Here is a 12,817-nt window from a genome sequence, read left to right on the forward strand (position 1 = left end):
TGAACCCAGGTTACCCTCCTAGGGCAACCAGGGCCAAACAAGGAGTGGTGCTGACCTTTTCCTGCCATCCCAATGGGATGTGGCCAGGATCTTTCCTTGCCTGGCTTTTGGGTGCCACAGCTTGTCCAATCTTATAATGAGACTGGAAAAATCTGCCTTGTCTGTGAGAAAGGTGTTCCTGGGTCTCTTGGGTAGAAGGGGAGAAAGAATCATTACCTATGCCCTAGTGGAAATACTGCATTAGAATCTCTCGTGTCATTAAAAAGCACGGGTCCTGACGCACCACTAGAGTTAAGTGAGGGAACAATGTACTGCACTGGGGACACAAAAGATCAGAGTTTGATTCTGGATTCTGTCAGCTTTTTTCTCAGATTAACATAATTAACCACATTCTGATATAGACTCCATCCTCCATAAAAATGAGATCATCTGAAATGGCAGAACTCACCTGTGTGCAGAGAAAGGCAACTGACAAGGAGATTGCTGAAAGTTTCCCAGACAAGACTGCTTTCTAGCAAATATTTTCTACTTTTTCCACATTCCAGAAGGCATCAAAAATACAACAGAAAAATAACTACTTTTGAATGTTGCTATTTTATACTAGAAGAATATTACATAACCAACTAAAAAGACACTATGATAGTGTGAGGTTGGAAAGAGAAACTAATGACAGTTGGAGTTAACTGTATTTTCCTTGCCAAACATATTAAGAAGGAACATTTATCAGTTAAAGAAGCATCAACATTTTGTCATTCAGATAAAGCAGTTCCTTCAGAGCATGGGATTATACTGACAGCCTTTGGGCATAAGCACTAAAAGGAGATTTGGACATGCAGTTAAGTACAGTGGGAACTGTGTCTGTTAACATTGGTTGCAACTGCACTAGAGCTCAGCAACCATCAGTTTTCATGTTTGTTAATGCAGAAGTCCCACCAAAACTAAGACCAGCTGCACATGAAGCTTGCTGTGCATTTGCAGACAGGGCACCTTTCACCTTTTTTGCTAAAAGCAAAGCTATTTTTCATATCATAAAAACTTTCCCCTCTGCAGCTGTCAGTACAAAACACTACAGTGACACATTCATGTAGGGCAGAAAGGACATTGGGAAGTCTCCAGCCTCATACCCTGCCCAAAGCAAGTCAAATTAGAGCAGGCTGCTTAGGATCATTTCCAGTCAGGATCTAAAAATCCCCAGGGATCAATTCTGGCTGTTCCCATTTTCTTGTTTCTTCATGCACACAGAAACAACTTTTTTAGAGTATTAGCTAATACTCTTCCCAGGGAACAAGAAAAGGCTGACCATCTGCCATTTCCCCAAATGCTATTTTTTACCTTTTCTTTTTTTTTTTTTAAGACTGGTACATTTTCCTTTTTCTAGTCATAAAATAATTAAATTCTAGTCAATAAATAATTCTAGTCACAAAATAAATAAAATAATTGGAAAGGATGTCTAAGATCATTGAATCCAACTATTAACCCAGGACTGCCAAGTTCACCATAAAACTATGTGTCATGAAAACAAGTGAAATCTAACTATGGTAGTAAAGACAAATTTGCAGATAAAGTCTGCTTTTTCATCAGATCCAGTTTTGGGTAACTTCAGTGTTCCTTTCAGGTAGTTTAGTTCTAAATAAAATAATTAAATCTGTAAACATTTCTTTTAAAAAATGAAAGTCTCCAGTCTGTATTTATCTGCATGATTAATTTTCTAGTTTTCACATGAATTAAAACTGCCACACATGATGGGAACTAGTGGGTTACCACAGAATGATACAACAGTAGAATCAAAGTATTCCTGAAAGCAAAAGCCAGAAATATGCTTACCATTAAATCCAGTTTGTAATTAATTGCCAGTGCAGAGTGTTCCAGAGCCTTGAAAACAGATGCATAGCAGTCACTTAGCTTTGTGTACTTGCCCACGAGAGCTATGGAACACACCTTCAGCAACCTTTCATATCTGACAAAAACAAGTTCTTCAGTTACTACACCAAATTTCACAAAAAGAAGAAAAAAAAAATTTAACAGCATTTGCTTTTTCTTTCACTCCACAAAGTATCTCCTAAAATTCCCAAATGGTTTTAAACCCAGACCATTCACAGGTGTCCATCAGCACTAACCCACTCAGTCCAGTCGGTGACTTCATAGCAGCCAAAACTGACCTGGAATTACAGCACTTCTAGAAAAAGCAGCAGGATGTAGAATACCTGCAAGCCATTTTCTTCCACTTCATTAGAAGATCACTTGGCTGGTCATCAATAGGTAAATTTAGCCTCTGTTTAAAATACTTAATGATGCCTTGCTCCTCCAATAGGATTGGTACTCGGTAAGTAGAAGAAACATCATGAATAAATATCACCTAACAAAAAAAAGGCAGAACATAAAAAACTTATGTAAATTTTTCATAGGAAACATTCATTCTACTTTTAGATACTACATGCATTTTTTATTCTATACACATTCTGGTTTTTAAATATTTGAATGAGCAGGACAGATATTTAAGGTTCTATTAAATCTACTATTTAAGGTTCTATTAAATCTACAAGAAAAAAGTTACTCAAAAAGTAAAAATGTGTTTTACTTCCTCTTCACACCATCATACATGCTTGTGAAGCCTATCAATGCATCAGTTTTAATGCAAACATCTGGCTCCACAAACACTCATGCTTGCTAGCAGTTCTTTCCTCCCCTCTCACAAGCTTGAGGAGTATTAAGCATGAAAGCAAAAAAACAAACCTAACAACAGACCCAATTTGGTTGTGACAAAGTCACCTAAAAGGATGTTGTTAGTGAACTAGCCTATGTAATTACTGAGTACAGTCCATCTAAGGACCTTTTTGTTCAGAACACATTTACAAACTGCATCCAAGCTGCCAGCAATGAAGGTGATTGTGCTTGGTTTACCTGAGATCACAGAGCTCAGAATCCTGAGCACAAGTGTTCTCAAGACATGAACAGTAAAGAATACTCTCTTTGTTACCCCTGAGCTGTTTCTGCTCATCACAAACCTTGTACATGTGTGTGCTGCCCCCTGCCTCTCTGTGTGCCCATTCAATCTGAATCTGTTGTACCTTCAGCATTATCCAGAACATTGAAAAGTAAAAAAAATGCTCTCACTTGCAAAAATATTTAAAGAGCAGTGAATTAATCAAAAGTAATATTTGAATAGCAATTAATTGTAAACTATTAGGGGGAAAAAACAGACAAGAATTATAGGAGAATATATAACTACACAGTAGATGCATGCTTGAGGGTATAAATAGCCTATTACATATAATCACAGTAAGAGTGTTCATGTGGCTGTGACCATCTGTGGACATAAGCAAATCACCAAGCTTTAACTACACTTTGCTAATCCATTATTATAATCACCTGAGATGGTTTATGGACAATAAATACATAATGATAAATAATGAATAAAACCAGCCATAGTTGTGAAAACTGTACAGTTTCATGCTATGTATAACAACTAACCATGCACTCAAAATCTATTTTTTATTAGCTTTTACTCAACACGCATTTAAACTATTCATGACTGTCTGACATAAAACTTAACGTATGTACTCCTGATATTTTGAAAATGCTATGGCATCCATAATAGCAAGATAAAAAATTACAAAAACAATCACATATGAATGAAACAGTGAGAAGTTGAAAAGAGAAATGCACAGAAATATTTGTATACTGTCCCACATGTAATATTGAAATACAGACCTGCTCAGGCTCCACATGACAAAACATGGAAATCTTCTCCTTTACGGCCATCTCTATAGGTTTTGCACTTCTGCAGACTATCTGTGATAACAGAAGGAAAAACTTCAAATATTTACTAGGCAAACCAATAGAAGATCCTCAATATTTCATAGTGAAATTCATCTCTTTTGGAAGCAGAGCACAAACAAATGTGCCTTTTTTTACTCTTTCCCCCCTTTTGGAGTTCTAGGATATATCAGAGCTCACAAATATGTACTAGCAAGGCAGAAGCAAATCCATCACCTGCTCATACTGACCAATTTTCATTCATCTTTCATTGGCATTCTCTTTAATATTCCTTCCTCATAATCTTATTTCTTGCAACTACTACTGTAATACTCTTTGCCTCAAGTCTAGCAGCTCTATAATAATGAATATGATGAATCAAAAGAAATATTGTAATCAATATGATCAGATTTAAATTGAGAGAAATAATACTTAGCTTACATGCATGAGTATTTCGGTATTTCAGTATCTTCTTAATTTAGACATCATGACAAAAACAAGGCCAAAGAGGAGAAAACTAATTCATAATTTTGTGGAGTTTTTACTGGTACTAGTATTTTGCTGATACATTTAAACTCCAGTAATTTTAGAAAATATTGATAATTTTTAACCAATTAAAAAATAATTATATACTTTGGTGTTTGTTGGAAAGGGTCTTTTTGTGCATTATATAATTCCAGGCAACTAGATCAAAACGCAGAACTGCTCTAGTAAAGTGCCTACTTATTACTCAGTCCACTCCCTTCAGTTATTTTGAAACCTGAAAGTATAACAAAAAGTAGGATGAGCCTGTTACAAGGCTACTTCATTACTTTCCCCATCTTTCAAGCAAATGCAACTACTTAATTCATCCAGCCCTTTTGCTCAGAAACTTGTAGCTGCCCTTTGATCACCTTGCTAATGCAGCTTAGCTACTTTGATACTGATGGAGTCTAATTAACTTACCCTAACCTTAGAAGTAATTCTGGAAACAGAAAAAAAATGCCAAGTATAAGGGAAAATTAGTGTGCTTTTAGATCAAAAGGTAATTAGGAAACAAACTATACATTCTATTCACTTAAGCACAATTCATTTGTAAAATTTGGTACAGTTTGAATCTGAAGGTATAATTTATAAACCTTGATAGTACAAGCACATGAGTAAACCCACTTTGAAATCTATCATCCATCTTGTGGAGACAAATTTAAAGCTAATGCAGACACAGAAATCAAAAACATCAGAGCCAGCACAAAAATAGCAAAGCTACAATAAAAATGAGAGAGATGCACTGCAAAGGAACATAACACACAATGAGGAACAATTGAATCCAACAGGGCAGCTCTGACAAGTGCACACTCTAAGTGCTGCATCAGAGCACAGGATCTCTGCAGCCACAGCACATTTGGCACTCAGAACAGACAGGCTGGGGCACACAGAGCTGAGCAGCACCCCCAGGGATGCCTGGGGCAGGCAGGGAGGCAGCAGGGATTCAGAACTGGATGGAACAGGCTCAGCTGTAGGAGCTGCCCCATGTTCTGCCTGGCCAAGACAGCAACCATTTAAATATTGTCCTGAAGCAGCACTCAAGGAACTTTGTAAGGGCACCAAGAGGCTGCACCTGAAGTGAGAGCTGTCCCTGCTTCAGGTGTCAACAGCAGCAGTCAAAAACCAAAACAATACTGTGCTCCTGGCAGTCCCAGAACTGCCCCAGGCAAGAACCCAAGATGCAAGACAGTCACTGTTTTTGTCTGTTCTCCTTCTACTACACACCCACTTAACAGGCTTTTTAAAAAAAATTATTTTTGGTGGGGAAGGAGAAGTCAGGCCCTGGAAATTGCCCTAAAGGCTTTCAAAGAACAGGAAACTTTGTTATGCAGTTAGCACTTCAAGAGGGATTTTGGAGATTAGGCCCTGAAACTTGGAACACGGTACAGCATTACATTAATAAAAGTCTTTCCTTCCACAAGCTGGTTATGATTATCATGTCACAGCCACTTCACAAACACATCTTACGCATCCCCTATTTCCAAATCCATTGGTTTTGTAGCTAAAAACACATTCATTCATAAATGTTAAATGAAAGAGCTCAGAAAAAAAAAAAAAACAGAAAGAAGCACAACACAAAATTTAGTTGTGTGACTATCTTAAGAATAAGTTTTCTTTTATGAGGATATACACATTGCCTCTTCTTAATAATGCAAAAAAAATCTGAATGTTACAAGAAAACAGAAACATTCTAGGTTTTTCTAAAAAGTGAATTGAGATTTCAATTATTTTTAGCAGTGAATAATTATTTTTGTAAAAAAGATGCCTTTGAAGGACCTAGCTACAGTCCCAAGATATTGCAAGAAGTTAGTTGAATTAAGTTAGCTTAGAGTGATTTTGACTAATTTGATTTCCTGTGGCTTTAATGGAGCTATGCAGCACATATTTTGCATTTCTTCTAAAATTCTCATTTCTCCTGAGAGACTACGGCTTATTCTTTGAACACAAGTTATGTAAGGATATTTCTAGATGACCTATAAATAAAAATCTGTATTTATTGACTCACCAAATCTGGAGACAAGCCTAGACCCCTCAGTGCTCGAACGCTGTTCTGTGTTGGTTTTGTCTTCTGTTCACCAGTAGCATTAGGCTGAAAAGGCACATTTTGAAAGCTCAAATAGCAGCTAATATCTGCTAACAAAGCAGTTACAGATTAAAAGACAAAATTCATTGCAAGTAATAATATTTGCAGGAAATAAACATATCCAAAGAGAGCCATAATATGCCAGAAACAGAAATGACACGACTGTTATCACTTGTATATGAAATACTGTGATGAAACCACAGGGTTCCAATTCATGTCAAGTTTATTTTGTTGTTTTTGTTTTCAGAGAAAAATTTCCATATAATTGGTTTGGACAGTAGAAGAAGAATATTCTAAAAGTTGGATTTGGCTAAAAAATGGAGAATGTCCAACACAGCACAAAGCCTCCAGTGACTGTTTTTGAGATATTCACATGTAATAAATAATTCTGTTCTCAATTACACAGAATTGATCCTACCAATTGCTGTTCAATTCTCTAATCCACAGCTGTAGTTGGTAATTATCTTTTTGTCTGTAGAAGGTGAAATCTATCATCATTACAAACCTTTGCTTACCAAAATATCCCCAGTGAGTAGTGAAGCAAAATTTAGAGTTCAAACGAAAAAATACTTTCAGTCCTGTACAGGGAGTTACAGTGGTCTTGACTTGACTCCAGCATGAAAGGGTTAATGAGACAAGTGAACAAATATAAAGCCAATATAGATTAAAATTTATAATATTAACTCTAATAACTTACCTGTGGTACTAGGCTAACATGGATATTACAGAAGTTCTCTCTTTTTGCTTTGAACTGAAACTGTCTGAATGCTTCAACAAATGGCATTCCTTCAATATCTCCAATGGTTCCCCCCAGCTGAAAAGGAAATGGATATGTCAGAGTGGCAGAATGCAAACACAAAATAAAAAAAGTCTCACGTATTTCAAGATGTTTTCTGAAACTTTTATCTGAAAAAAACCCCTGACAATTGAAATGTGCAAATATACTCTACAAAGTGCTTTCATCTACTCTGCACGGTTTGTTTCTTGTGGAAAACATTAAACAATTTTCCAGTTTTGTTATGTTCACTTTCCACCAAATACACAAGCTTCCCAGGGGAAGATGTGTGGTGCTGCTGAATAATACATGCCTCACACTGCCTTCAAAGTGGTGAACCAGCAATCAATAGTTAAACTGATGCAAAGATTTTTATACAGGAAAACTTTATTTCCTGTCAGATTAAAAAATATTTGTGATTAACTAGAGACAGACATTTCTCAATATTATCACAGCTTTCCAACACCAATAATTGTTTATTATCAAACCAAAATGCAAGACTAAATCCATGCTGAAATTTATTTATAAAGACAGAAATCAGATGCCTTTCAAGGACACAGGGAGAAATAGCAGACTAAGCACTGAATAAAGCAGCTTTGCACACAAGTCTGATGAAATAGTTGTATTTCAGAATGATCTTTTTGTGCCACCAAGTGGTTTTCAACAGAATTGCATATTTCTGTTCATCCAGTACCAGAAAAACTGACATCTATATTTGTACACCACACACATTTAGTCTAACTCCTTCAGGATTTTACAATGGAAAAATGTTACAATTATTTTTAGAGTACTAAAGAAAAATCTTTGTCAGGCTAGAGGTATAAATGTAACAAAAACAAACAAACAAACAAAAAACCTCCAAACCAAAACAGAAAAAAACCTGAAAAAACTGTAGCTAAAGGACTGATATGACCATCTCTCATTAATGTTTTTGTGCAACTTTTGTATTTACTTTTTCATATTTGTTTTAAATTAAGTATTTGATTCCTACTGTGAACATCATAAAAAGATCTATAGGTATAGTGGTAAGTGTGTCTCAATCAAGGCAGATTCTTCTGCATAAGAAACACTGAGTAATTCTGCTGCTGGGTCACAAAGTTTATGGTACTATTGATTGCAGAGCTCACTTCTGGCATTAAATCTGTGAGATGTTCTGTCAAATTCACAACTATAATCTTTTTTTCAGTATTTTCTGCTGTAATAGTGCTACTAGCAAATACTGGCTTTCATCCAGCTGTCTGAGTGCCCTACTAAGGGCGGGTCAAACTCCTTGTTTCCATTGTGCAGAACATCAGCAGGTTCAGTAATTAACAAAGTTGCCACCAAAGATAACATCAGAAAGTGGGACACAAACTTACACATTGTTTAAATATATTCCTTTAAGCATGACCACAAGCAACAAGATGAGCATTTGAAGTTCTACAGAAGCTACAAAGGCTCTTAAAGGCTCTCCTACAGACCACAGGAGATTTGAGGTATTACACAAGTTTTCTCAATACTATTAACAGTATAAAGCTCCAGTCAAACATCTGGATCTTGGAATAGGCAGTTCACATTACAGTAACTGCTTTAATTCTCTAACTTAATGAACTCTTAAGAAGCTCAATTTCAGCTGTATTCTAGAGTGGATTTAGTCAAGTAAATGGAAGCTGTAGAGATAAGACCATGCCTGTCTCTTTCAGACCAAACCAAAGAACATAGGAAGTGTTTTTGAATTTCTGCTCTCCACAAAACTTCAGTCTGACCCCTTTACAGTAAGGAGCAAAGAGAAAGCAAAGAAGCTCATCGTGTTCACTGTAGATAAACAACCTAAAAGGTTCTATACTTGCCTCAATTACACAGATTTGTGGCTCTTTTTTGTCATCATCCACAGGAACTTTTGCCTGATTCATTACCCATTCCTGAACTGCATCAGTAATGTGTGGAACAACTACAAAACAAAACCAAAGAGGCAAGCACAGCTTACTTTAGGTCCATATACTAATTTTTGCATGCTAAAGGGGTTAAGTGAACAGAAAGCCAAGAAGAAACTACTAGGTCCTTTCTCTAGTTCTCCTTTCCTTGAGCCCAGAAGCCAAACATTACAGGAATATGCCCATATCTTTTGGAAGGGAGAAAGGAGGAAGGTGGCAGAGCAAGAAGCAACCTGTTCTAGCTGATCCCCACTTTTGTGAAGACTGAATGACTAAAATTTAAAAATACAAAAACTAAAAATTAAAATTACAAAAAAATACAAAATTAAAAATATTACCTTGAACAGTTTTTCCCAGATAATCACCATGTCTTTCTTTATTAATGACATGCTGATATATCTTTCCAGTGGTGATATTGTTATCTTTATAGAGACTGATGTCCAAAAATCTCTCATAATTTCCCAAATCTAAGTCAACTTCTCCACCATCATTCAATACAAAAACTTCACCTGAAAAAGAAAGCAAAAACAGGCAGAAAATCAACAAAATAATCAGAAATTATGAAACACACAGCAGGAATTCCACAGACATCTTAAAATAGAAGAAAAAAAATTAAATTATGTATGACAACAACATATCAATAAAGTCCATAAAGCAACCCAACCTGCATTGTCAGTCTGTATGACTTAATATCCAAGTCAGTTTTATATCTAATGTCCATCCCTCAGATACATATAGTTTTGCAAATAAAATGAAAATTACATTGCCAAAATATTTAAGCCACATAAATATTTAACCAGCATTTCAGCAGCAGAGTAATCCTTCACTGGAAGAAAACAACCTCTGGGAATCATAAATCAGCAGCAAATAAAATATTCATTTACCAGCAGGAGAGAAAAACTACGCTTTTGTAAGCATGAATTATTATACATGTTCAAAGTGTTTCACTATAAATTCTCATTGATTGGATCTATTTTAAAGATTGAGGCTTCAATCAGGAGTAATGTTATGATGAAGTAAAATGCTTCTTCAAACATCATCACCATTTCTGAATCAGTTGTTTCATCCATGCCCACAACAAGGGTTATTTCTGACCCTGAAAAATCCACTTAAAATACCCTTCAGGTTCACACTTTTCTCAGGCCTCTAAAGAGTCTCTAAATTCTGAACTCAACTTACTAGATCTTGAGGTAAGGCTGGAAAGCTCTTCAGAAAACTGTAAATATTTTGCCATGACCCAATAAAATCAATGGCAAAACAAATTACATGATTAATGCAGACAAGAAAAAATGGACTACAGGAATGTATATTCCACCAAAGTACAACACTCCACTTTAATGAACTTAGGTTCTCTAAGCTTCACTAATGTTTTTGAATAATTTTTTTTTTTTACTAAAATGAGAACTTAAGCTAACTCTCATGAAGGCACTTATATTAGAAGGCCCTGATAGCCAGAGAAAAGCATTCTCAAGTAACTCTTATGGACTTAAGTTTCAAGTAAGTTTCATAGCACTGTTTAAAAGGGGTTTTTAATCAAGTTGAACTGAAGACAGCATTAACTGAACAAGTCTTACAGCTAGGATTTTCCCAGTAAAGTGGGATTTTAGAGAAAGGAAGCATCTGCTCATAACAGTATCTTCAAAAACACAGGCTTCTGTTTCTTAACTTAGAGCAGACAGTGTCCTTGAGAACACAGAGTAAGCAATAAACTTTCAAAAGAATGATAAAACAAGTTGTAAACACCATACTAGTGTTTGGTTGTTTTTTTTTTTTAAAAAAAGAACACATTATTGTAAATATAAATGTTTATGTGAAAGAGAACAGCACTTATCTTCATACCATGTTCATATGGGGAAAAGGTTCCAGCATCTATGTTTATGTAAGGGTCAATTTTGATTGCAGTGACACGAAGACCACATGATTTCAGGATGGTGCCAACGCTGCTTGCAATGATCCCTTTGCCAATGCCCGAGATGACACCACCAGTTACCAGGATGTACTTCATTGGAAAACCAGCACACATGCACACACCTTGAGCTGGAAATCTAAAACAACAGAGATTTACTTCTGAGGAATGTACATTCATGTCTGGAAAGATCACAGACTCAATCTGCAAAGATCTAAATTGAAATGACCTTATGCAACATACAATAAAAATGACCATCCTGGAACCTGGGAGCAGGACTCACCTCTCCCAGATTGTACACCAATCTGTAAGATAAACACTTATCTTATGCTCTAGGTCCTGATGGGGCTGATCAACACACAGAGCCGAGGTATTAATTTATGTTTCTAGATAGAAAGGGGTGCTGGGTGGCAAAACCACAGAAGTACTATAAAACTTTTTACTATTTCCATATTTTAGCAAACATCTACAAGCTGCATTTTTCCACCCATCTGAGAGAGGATGACACATATCTCATCTGTAAACAAATTCACATTCCATTCAGGCAGCTGTGGAGGCTAAGCACTGAACAATTTTTGACCAGTGACAGCATGGCTCACCATAAAGCAAGAACTCTAGGGGCAAGAAAATCTTTCCAATCTTTCCTTACTTAAATACTCAATTCACCCAAAATAACATGCAACAGCACTTGATCTAATGACCCTCAATATAAATCAAAGCAATGTGGTATTTCAGCTGCTGGTATGAAGCAGTAGATACCTAATGAACATTTTAATTCTTCTTTTTGTTATACTAAAGTAACATAAATAAGGCCTAGATCTTCAGGAGACTGAGTTCAGGAATGTAACAAGGCATGTTATCAACGTTTCTGGTAATCGGAATTAATAAACTATTTGCTTGTCAATATGATTGAAAAGACAACCATAACCATTAAACACATTTGACTCAGGAGAAAAAGGAACACCAGGATTACCTTTCCCTTGACATTTAATTTTAATATGTAATTCTTTTAATAGCAAAGATTTTAATACTTGGACCCTACTACCTCTGTTTCCGGCTATTCCTTCAAAACTTAGCCAACTTCGCTGTCAACACTAACATCATAAACATCTAAGCCATTTTCAAAGCCCTTTTCAGGAAAACAGGGGGGATAATTTCAACAACGGTATAAATCTTGAGTACACGCCACTTTAGAACCCTTAAATCTTGCTTACAGAAAGCAAAATGGAATTTTTGCTGTGATTTTAGCAAAAACAGCGATATCCCAGCAGCTTCAGGAAACGCGTTTACTTCAAACAGGTAAAGAGAACCGCAGGTGGTCAGGGAAGACACTTGTAAAAGATGAAGGAAATAGCGTTACGGAGGAAATCATTTTGCTGGGGAGTAGCACACGAATAGCTCCGTCCAGCCTTATCCACAGGAGCCGCCGCCTCCAGCCGGGATTTGCGGGCGCTGCGCCCCGGACGCGCCGCACGGCGGGAGGGCTCGGGCCGAGCAGGGAGAGGCCTCAGACTTACGCAGGTGTTACAGGCGGCCGCTCCGAGCGGAGCCCGGCAGCGCAGAGCAGGAGAGCCCGCCGCGGGAGAGCCCAGCCCGGCGGGGCGGGGGCGGCACCTGCCCGGGGCGGGGGCACAGCTCCTGCAGGCACCGCGCCTCCCAGCGCAGCCCGGCAACACGCGGGGGGCCGGGGACAGCGACAGCCCCGCTGGGCACACCCCGGTCGGGACCGCCCCGCTGGGCGCTCCCCGGTGCCTCAGGTGCCGAGAGCCCCGCGCCGCCCCTCCCCTGGCGGCGCCGCCTCCCGGCGGAAGTGGCGCACGCGGAAGCCGCGCTCAGCGCCGCCCGGTTCCGCAGCAGCG

The 12,817-nt window shown here is 37.6% G+C and overlaps 1 protein-coding gene across 2 annotated transcripts in view; it reads right to left on the bottom strand.

Annotated features, from left to right (window-relative positions):
* Positions 1-12,664, bottom strand: part of CTPS2 (CTP synthase 2) — a 59,022-nt gene extending 46,358 nt beyond the window's left edge. The window contains exons 1-9 of one of the 2 annotated variants that reach the window (XM_058824840.1): positions 12,476-12,664; positions 10,892-11,097; positions 9,391-9,561; positions 8,969-9,069; positions 7,062-7,178; positions 6,287-6,370; positions 3,712-3,792; positions 2,205-2,356; positions 1,825-1,957 (exon numbers count right to left, since the gene is read on the bottom strand). In XM_058824840.1, coding sequence (XP_058680823.1) covers positions 1,825-1,957; positions 2,205-2,356; positions 3,712-3,792; positions 6,287-6,370; positions 7,062-7,178; positions 8,969-9,069; positions 9,391-9,561; positions 10,892-11,075 — 1,023 coding nt within the window. In that variant the 5' untranslated portion in view covers positions 11,076-11,097; positions 12,476-12,664. Of the gene's footprint in view, positions 1-1,824; positions 1,958-2,204; positions 2,357-3,711; positions 3,793-6,286; positions 6,371-7,061; positions 7,179-8,968; positions 9,070-9,390; positions 9,562-10,891; positions 11,098-12,475 lie in introns of those variants that run through there. The other variant, XM_058824841.1, reaches the window with a different exon arrangement.
* Positions 12,665-12,817: the final 153 nt, after the last annotated feature.

This window comes from Ammospiza caudacuta, chromosome 2 (assembly GCF_027887145.1).
Source record: "Ammospiza caudacuta isolate bAmmCau1 chromosome 2, bAmmCau1.pri, whole genome shotgun sequence".
NCBI lineage: Eukaryota > Metazoa > Chordata > Aves > Passeriformes > Passerellidae > Ammospiza > Ammospiza caudacuta.